The 9900-nt window shown below is 30.5% G+C and overlaps 2 protein-coding genes across 9 annotated transcripts in view; both read left to right on the forward strand.

The window, feature by feature from the left end:
• LOC111628492 overlaps window positions 1-2532 on the forward strand; it is an 11457-nt gene extending 8925 nt beyond the window's left edge. Inside the window, exons 1-8 of one of the 8 annotated variants that reach the window (XR_002757183.1) lie at window positions 62-330; window positions 484-576; window positions 661-760; window positions 863-1302; window positions 1372-1504; window positions 1599-1712; window positions 1793-1942; window positions 2039-2156. Coding sequence is in view for 6 of the 8 variants with exons in the window: in XM_023372284.1 (XP_023228052.1) it covers window positions 1119-1302; window positions 1372-1942; window positions 2039-2198 (915 nt within the window). In the remaining 2 variants the exon portion in view is untranslated. Of the gene's footprint in view, window positions 1-61; window positions 331-483; window positions 1303-1371; window positions 1943-2038 lie in introns of those variants that run through there. The other 7 variants (XR_002757182.1, XM_023372286.1, XM_023372287.1 and 4 more) reach the window with 7 other exon arrangements.
• A 5593-nt stretch (window positions 2533-8125) lies between these two features.
• On the forward strand, window positions 8126-9895 carry LOC111628481 (uncharacterized protein K02A2.6-like; the record flags this gene model as incomplete). Its single annotated transcript, XM_023372271.1, has 1 exon — window positions 8126-9895. A coding segment is annotated over exon 1 (1770 nt), but the record flags the coding sequence as incomplete, so codon positions are not given.
• Between the last annotated feature and the right edge of the window lie 5 nt (window positions 9896-9900).

A 9900-nucleotide genomic window follows, 5' to 3' on the forward strand; every position in this document is an offset into this window, starting at 1 on the left:
CAGAAGAGAAAGAAAAATATAAATTTTTTCGTGTTTTTACATTTATGTAAGAAAAAAACAAAAGAGAAAATTTCTGACTCCATCGAATTTAATAATTTTTTTGGAATATATTTAGTTTTTTAGGAATGATGGATCTGGATAAAAGGTTGGAGAGATTATATGAGCTGAGAAAAAGATACATTAAAGATGTACAGTTCTTCAGATGTCACCTCCGAGAAGAAACCACTTTAAGAACACTTCAACTGAGGAAATCCATCAGAAAAGATATTTGTAGAAAAGATGTGTGGAAGATAGAGAGATTAATTTTGAAATCAGTCATTAGAAAGAAAGGTAAATCTATTGGATTTATATCAAAGCAAATTAACTCTCTTAAAAAAGATTTGAACCAAAATTTAATCTTAGATTCTTATAAAAATAAAAATATAAACTATATAACAAATAAAAATACTAAATTGGTTAAATTATTTGGTTATCCATTACAAGAAGAAAGTGTTGAATGGCAGAAAAATTTGGTCCTCAACTTATCATCGAAAGAAATACCAGAAGACTATATGCGGTTCTTATCATACGGAGCTGGTATGAATTTTACTTTTTCCAGTAAGATAATAAATACTATCGCAGATATTGAAGATGCAATTTTTCATTGTAACCTTCAAAAAGAAAAAAAAAGTTGAAATTAGAATAAAAATCTGTGAAGTCTGAAAAAAAATTATCATCAAGAAAGGGTGCATTCAGGATCATAGGGCAAGACATTATATAGGTAAATATAATAGAATTAATAAATTTATTAAAAAATATAATTTATGTTTATTAAAAGCAGATAAGTCAAATCACATAGTTATTATGGATTTACATGAATTAGAAAATAAGATACAAGCAATTATATCTGAAGGAAGCTTTGAAAGATTGGAGAAAGATCCGTTTATTGAAATACAATGAACATTAACAAAGATATTGAAGAAACTTGTGAAAGAAGGTTATATCCAGGCGAATCTAAGTAAAGAAATACTTCCAAAGGAAAATGTAAGAATTCCTAAATGAACTGTCAGAATTAAAACACAAACAAAATAAATGTAGACCAATCATAGACTAGATTCACATTGTTATATAACCTGGAAATGTTTATTAAGAAGTTATTACAGGATATACAAAACTCGAAATATACAGTTAAAAATGCTGATGACTTGATGATAATATCAAGATTACAAAAAGGCGTAATCTTACCTAATTATAAACTGATGAGTTTGGATATAACATCTATGTACCCTTCCATTACTAAACATATGATTTTGAGCAGTCTATGTAAGTATGGTGTCCCTGATTATTTAAAGGATTTAATTGTCTACATATTAGATAATAATTATTTTACAGTGAAAGAAAATTTTTATCGACAAACAGAAGGTATTTGTATGGGTTCCGTAATAGGACCAAAACTAGCCGAAATTTATATGCTGAATGTGGACATGATTTTATCAACGTTAAATGGAGTTAAGTTTTTTGCAAGGTACGTCAATGATATTTTGATAGTGTATGATAGTGCAGTCACAACAAATTTGCAAATTTTGGAACAAGCTAATAAAATTAATTTGAATATTAAGTTTACTCAAGAACATGAATTAAATAGTCAATTAAGTTACTTAGATGTAATAATTAAAAGATTTGAAGACCATTTGGAATATTGTACATTTGAAAAACCGTGTAACACGAGAATAGTAAGTAATTATAAATCATACTGTCCTTTAAATCAAAAATATAATGTATATCTGATGGAAATAACAAAGATTTTTTCTAGAACAACAAATATAGATGAAAGAGAAACAGAAATTGGAGATACACATAAGAAATATATTTTAAATGGATACCCAAAAAAATTATTAAATGATTGGTTTCATAAATTCTTAAGAAACACATTTAAAGTTAAACGTCGTCAAGAAATAACAAAGTATGTATCATTTCCGTATATAAAAGGTATTTATGAAAAATATAATAAGTTTTTTAACCAAAAATTAATTAGATTGGTTCCATCCTCAAATAACAGGTTATCAAATATGATGATTATAAGAAGTACTAAAAAACATTTATTGGAAGAAGAAGGTGTTGTTTATTGGATAGAATGCACGTGTAGCAACCCTAGTTTTTACGTTGGTGAAACAAAACGAAGATTAAAGATTAGACTGTCGGAACATTTGGTGCCGTAAGGTTAAAAATTAGTAATTCTCCTGTCTTCCAACATTGTAATAGTAATAATTGTCAGATAAATATTAATAAATTAAAAATAATTTTTAAGGAAAAAAATAATGTAAAGCGAAAGGTAAAAGAACACTTCGCTATAATTATGCAGAACAATAATGTAAATTTAAATACCGGAATGTTAACAGCAAAATGCTGGGAATTTTTTGTTAACCATATAAGTGGCTGTTCAATAAGTTGACTGTTAGAACACACTGTGTACTGTAAACCCCACTGAAGAGACCGTAGGCGAAATGCATTTGCGAACCTTGTTAGTAATAATGTAAATAAAAGTTTTTTCTCTGCAAATTATTTTCTTTTTTATACCTTTTTAACTCTTTTTTGGAAATTTTATAGTCATTATTGACTTGATATTTTTTAAAAATTGAAGTTATATATTATCCAAAAGTCAGAAGAGAAAGAAAAATATTAAAAATTTTTTCGTACTTTTACATTTATGTAAGAAAGAAACAAAAGAGAAAATTTCTGACTCCATCGAATTTTTAATTTTTTTGGAATTTATACTTCATTTGCATCTAGGCATAATACAGGTGTTACCATACTCATTAAAAAATGGATTCCTATACAGGACTTTAATTCTGCCCTTAGAGTCTGTTTTATTGCTGTAGACATTAAGATTGGCCCTAGGCCCATAAGAATCATTGGTCTATATGCCTCACCCATCATCGCTGAAAGAAAAGAGAACTTTAACGTATTAACCAACTTCTTAGCAGTAAATAGAGATATTATATTAATGGGCAACTTCAACATTGTTCTATCAACACTGGATAAAAATACCCCCTTACTACCTGACACTTCTCATAGCATACTGAACAAATATTATAAAAGACTTTATGCTAGTTGATGTTTATCGCACAAAATACTCTCACAATACAGACTACACTTGGTCTTCGAGAGGTATTGCTGTGAGATTTGATAGGATTTACATGATGAAAAATATTGGTAAAATAAAAAACATTCTTAACTATAATCTTATACATAATGGTAATAAAATTTCTGATCATAAGATGGTAGAACTAGAATTAGTATTAGGAAACAACATACATAGGAAAAGTAATGTAAAAGTTATAAAGGAAATCTTAGATGATACCCTTTTTTGTTCCAATGTTGATAGAATATTACATATACAAGAAGAACAAATAACATGGGATAAATGGATTCATATTAAAGAAGAAATCAACAAAGAAATTCATCTTGCATGGAAAACAGTAAAAAAAAAAAATTTTTAATAAATTAAACTCCTTACAAAGGGATTTAAGTCATAATATCATTAAAAATGATTTGGTAGAGATCAAAAGGATCCAAGACGAAATTAGCAAGTAAATAGATAATAAAAAATACGAAAATTATAACAAATATTGTATGAACAAATTAAAAATAAAACGTAAAACTGAAAAAACACTTTTTGAAAGAAAAAATAGTGTTAAGGAAAAAGTATTGATCGAAAAACTAATTGTAAATAGTAGGGTAATCACAGAAAGAGACAAAATTATTGAAGAATTTACTAATTTTTATTCTGCACTCTACAAAGATCCTGACACTAACGATTTGTTATGGAAAAAGATGTCATCCTATATTGACCCCATTAAAGAAAAAAGTGATAATATAATCAATAAGGAAATTACAATTGACAACATTCGTGAGGCTATTCAAGAGCTATGTACACATAAAGCTCCGGGTATAGACAATTTACCTGCCGAATTCTTTAAATTCTTCAATGAACGCTTAAGTCTGATCCTTTACAAATTGTTCAACCAAAATGTTTTTAATGATACCTTCTGTAGCAGAAGGATGTTTTTAATAAATAAAGTAAATGGTATAGGTTTTCCTTTAAATGATTATAGGCCAATTACGTTACTAAACCTTGATTATAAAATTTATACCTCTATCATAGCTGAAAGAATATAATTCATTTTTAGAGACAAAATAACTCCAACACAAACTGCAGGTATTAAAAATAGAACCATCCAAAATAATATCATGTTTATGAAATTCATTATTGACATGTATACTGAAAATAAACTTCTGCTTTCCATCCTCTCCATAGATGTCGAAAAGGCATTTGACACTATTAATAGAAAAGTCCTATGGAAACTACTCGAACACTATGGCTTCAACTCTAACGAAATTGATAAAATCAAACTTCTTTATCACCTTCCAAGTACACAAATAAACATCAATGGTAAATATTCTAGTGATGTCATGTGTAAAGCAGGGGTACGCCAGGGATGCCCATTGGCCATGATCCTTTTTACAATTTATATTGAACTATTACTAAAAAATGTTCAATCTGAAAAGTTAATTACTCCTATCCATATTCCAGGATCGAATCAAAATATTAAATTGATTGCACATGCAGACGACATTACCTTCTTTCTTACAGACAAACCTGCTCTGAACAAAACAATTGAAAAAATAAATCAATTTAGATCCTTAACAGGCATGCAAATAAACCAAAACAAATGTAAAGTAATGAATATCTATGGCAGTTTAAACTGTGATAACATGCAATTTGAGCAAGTTGACAAAATTAAAATTCTAGGTATCTGGTATGGACATTATGGATACAATAAAAATCTTAAGCAAATAAAAGATAAAGTGAAAAAAGCCATAGATGATTGGAATATTTATTATCTATATTTACCTGAACGCATAATCATAGCAAATAAAGTTATCATAGCTTGTCGAATGTATACCCTTAATGCTATAAACTTAAAAACTGTAGAGGCAAATAACATAGAGCATATTATCTTTAACTACGTACAGCAAAGCTCATTTGAACCCTTAAACCGTAACATTATGAAAAATGACATCTGTGGAGGAGGATGGAAGATTTGGGATCTCAATTGTCTCGAAGACTCCCTCCAACTATCTAATATGATTAACGTTCTCAAAACAAGAAGCCGTCCCCTTGATAATTTTGTCCTATACATATTAGGCTCAATAGTGTGGAGATTCACTCATGCTGATGGATGTAGACCCTTTCTTGTTAAAAACAATAAGCAATACAAAAAATGGAGAACTTATTTACATGATATTTGCAATAAAAATGACCAAATTATAACTAGTGATGAGAAAGTCAAACCAAACACTATTTACAATAAAATACACTAACAACCCTAACATTGTAACATATTAACCCTAATATGTTACAATGTTCTTATAACTGGTCTGAAATCTGGAGAAATATTGAAGCCCTCCCCGCTGAATGGAGGGAAATCTTCTGGAGGATTTTAAAGAATATAGTTATGACAAAGTACTATCTACGTTTACACAATATAACAATTTACGCAGGCTGCTCATGCTGTCATCGTGATGAAAACATATTTCATATATTTTATGATTGTCAAATAGCAAAACAAGTTTGGTCATGGATTAATAAGATATGGAAAATTAAATTAAATTGGATAAACATTAAATATCACATAAATTTCATAGTCAGAAATCAAAATAAATATATGTTAAATTGGATGTTAGATCTTATAAAAAGATTACTTTGGAAATCGAGATGTATACTAACTTTTGAAAAAAAGAAATGGAATGCGAGTCTGTTAGTCACAAAAATAAAGCAAGAAGCATGCTTAAAAATTCAAAGTGATAAGGAAAGCATGACAATAAGCGAATTCAATGTAAACTATTGGGGTACCATTGACATCATATGGAAAATTGAAAATATGATAAAATTCAATGACGAATGGACTTAATATAATTTTATGGCTTAATCATAAAGTTATTAATTGTATCAACTGTTAGATGGACTGATTGTATTCTGAATAAATTGTACAAATATCCTTTATAGGTTGGCTTCGTCTTAACAAAAACCAAAGCATATCATGATGAAAGCTATCATCAGATTCGGTTCCTATCTCAATATAACCAAATTGTAAATACAATTGTAAATAATTATCACTCTGTAACATACTTGTTATAAATTTGTAAATAACAATTATATGCTATCCTTCCTTCCATATGTTTTTTTCTGTTTAAAACTTTATAAAGAAAAAAAAATAAAAAAAAAAGAAAAGTTGTACTTTGTATTAATCTAATAATTATATATTCTTGTTCATGATTTGTTTGTAAACTTTTGTTCACATGTCAAAAGTTATTCATGTAAATAATTTCATTGGTTTTTCTCTTGTCATAAAGTTCAACTGATAATTGTTATGTTAAAAGATTATAATCTTAAAACATTATAATCCAAATAATTTATATAATAGGAATAATTTGTAAATCAACTTTGTACATGTGGCATGTTTTTAAAACATTGTAAATAATTATCTGTAAATATTATTTTATGATATAAACAAATATTTGTAAAAAATCCTATGTAAATAGGTATATGGAGAAACAGAATGCTGTTACCTTCTACATGTAATCTGATGAATATCTGTATCTATTTTGTACTCTGAAACATAAGTTATGTTACAAAGAAAGCGAACATGTGTTCCATGTAAAGCATAAGTAAGATAAAATAAACTTTAATTAACAGCATAAGGTGTACAGTGATACAATTTTTCAATGTATGGATCGGATATCAAAAGAGGAGTGGTCACCCAAAGTTTGGGTTTACCGAGGACCGACCATTCGGAAATCGGTCACCGATTTTTTGGATCTGAAGGTGTCATCTTCTTTGAGGAAAGGCCGTGAGTACTGTGGAAAGTTTTGGGGATGTTAAGTTCAAAAAATGTGTGAGATATGGAGATTTTTATGCTGATACTTCGCGGTCTTCAAAAGGCCACATCGGGCCAGTACTACTGGTTAAGTAAAAGCTATTGAGTGAANCTGAAACATAAGTTATGTTACAAAGAAAGCGAACATGTGTTCCATGTAAAGCATAAGTAAGATAAAATAAACTTTAATTAACAGCATAAGGTGTAGGGGAGGGTGGGGATGAAAGGGACAAGGGATGAAAGGGACAGTCTCTATATCTTGCTGCTAAATTACTTATGGAGCTTTTTTATTTCACAGATAGATGACACTAGTAGTCCATAGTTTTCACACGTTTGTAGGGTCCAATACACTAGCGCCAGTGTTTGGAATTCCCAGATAAGCAGAAAACACATGCAAAAGTAAGTTTTCTTCATTTTTTACATTTAGGGGTAAAATCTCAAACATGGTCATTGGATAATGTACTTGAATTGGGATAATTACTTCGAAACCTCTAGAATATGTTTTTTTAATCGGTTTTAAATTATATTTCACTGTCAGAAAGTCAGGTTGTAGTTTTGGTTGCTTGAGGCCTGGGGGTTGAAAGGGACAGTAAAATAGGGGATGAATGGGACATGTCCCTTTCAACCCCATATTGACATGTTTTTGGCATGCTCTAATGCTAAATTTTTTTAATAGAAAAAAATGCCTCGAAAGTATAAGAAAAAGAAACAGAAAGAACGTGTGATGCCAGAAGTGATTCAAGGGGCANTTCGCGGTCTTCAAAAGGCCACATCGGGCCAGTACTACTGGTTAAGTAAAAGCTATTGAGATAATCGTTTAATCTATTTAGTCAGTAACATACTGCTATGTATCGCAGCGCCATCTATGGCAATTCAAATGTATATAGTTAGTAGTGCGCCTGCGCACTGCAGTCAGTTCTGCACCGTTATGTACTCAATAAAGATGTGTTGATTTAGCTGTTCATGAGAATCCGTTTCAATCCTTTTTCGTAATCTAATTCCGACGTTAATACACACCAATTCTGGCGACGAGGTGGATCAAAGATAATATATTTCTACAATTTTATTCAAGAATACTATTTATTTATTTATTTGTTCTCGACCAATTCGAAATAGTCAACACGTGGCTATCTTCAGCTAGATTTACCTTCGACCCGTAAGTTACCAAATTGCTTATTATCATTGTTTTCTTTCCTTATTTGAAAATGGCAAATGCGATTAACGTTAACCCGTACAACGTAAATACTGATTGGGATGAATACGTTGAACAATTGGAAGAATTCTTTATAGCGTCCGATATCGCCGACGACAGAAAAATGGTGGCTACTCTTCTTAGTCAAATGGGTCCGGTGGCTTACAAATTATTAAGGAACCTTTGTCTCCCAGATAAACCTTCTTCGAAGACATTTGCTGATTTAAAAAGTATAATGAGGTCCCATAAAAATAAATCAGTCAGTATTATTTCCGAGAGAGCGAACTTTACTCGCCGGGTACAAAAAGAAGGAGAATCGATTAACGATTTTATAGTCGGGTTAAAATCATTAAGTGAAAAGTGTGATTTTGGAGATTCCCTTGCTTCACGTTTAAGAGATCAATTCGTGTTGGGCTTGTACAACCCTAGGATTCGTTCAAATGTATTTGCTAAAAATGAGTCGGAATTAGACCTTCAGAAAGCGATCAATTATGCTATTGCTATGGAACAAGCTCTGATTGATGCAGGTCGTTCCAATAAATTGCCACTCGAAAACGATTGTTTTAAAATTCGTTCCACAAAGTTCTCTAACAGAAAGAAGGAGTTTAGTGAGAATAGTCCTAGAGATAAAATTAAGTTTGAAACAAAGAAAACCAGTACTTACATCTGTAAATCTTGTGGAAGCAAAAATCATTCCCGTGAGAATTGTAGATTTAGAACATTTACCTGTAATAAATGTGGCATTCTTGGTCATATTGCAAGGGTTTGTGGAAAAACTAAACATTCTCATGTGAGCATACACCAACTATCTCATACTGACAATGATTCAAATGATTACTTAGAGATAGATAATTCATCTTATTTAAATCTTTTCAATATTCAAGATGTCTCCACACCAGTTCCACCTATTATTCTCACCCTTTCTATTAATAAGAAGAACATTAGTTTTGAAGTTGATACTGGCTCCCCACTTTCCATCATTTCTGAATCCACTTTCAACAGAGACTTATCATCCTTTTCTTTACATGAGTCTAAACATTTTCTTTGCACATATGGAAATTTCAAGTTGAATGTATTAGGATTTATTATAGTACCAGTTCTTTACAATTGTTCTAGCTATAAACTTCGCCTTTATGTGGTTCGTCATGGTAATGCTAACCTCATTGGAAGAGATTGGATTCGAGAGTTAAAGCTCTCATGCAAAATCAATAGTATTATTCCCAGGATTCCTCATACAAACTCTAATCTGCTTACCCTACTAGACAAATATTCTACTGTATTTTCTGAAGGCATCGGATGTTCTAAATCAATATTCCTTCATTTAACGTTAAAACCAGATGCACATCCTATTTTTCTGAAGCCAAGGACAGTTCCTTTTTCCCTCAGGGATAAAGTTGAAGCAGAGTTATCTAGGTTAGAAAAGGCTGGAGTAATTTCTAAGATATCCAACAGTGCTTGGGCCACACCTATAATTCCAGTAGTTAAAAATGATGGTAGTGTTAAGATAGCTGGACTTTTCAATCTAACCTTGAATAAGATGTTACAAATAGATGTCCATCCAATACCTCGTTTGGAAGAAATCTCTATGAAACTACTTGGAGGTGAGAAGTTCTCTACCTTTGACTTAAGTGATGCCTATAACCAATTCCAATTGGATGACGAAAGTAAAAATTTAGTGGTTATCAACACTCATCTTGGATTGTATAAGTGCAATCGTCTTTTATATGGTATTGCTTCTGCCCCTGCTTTATTTCAAAGAGCTATGGAAAAATTATTCTCTACCATTCC

This window comes from Centruroides sculpturatus, unplaced genomic scaffold, assembly GCF_000671375.1.
Source record: "Centruroides sculpturatus isolate CEXI.00-Female unplaced genomic scaffold, Cexi_2.0 scaffold488, whole genome shotgun sequence".
NCBI classification, from domain to species: domain Eukaryota; kingdom Metazoa; phylum Arthropoda; class Arachnida; order Scorpiones; family Buthidae; genus Centruroides; species Centruroides sculpturatus.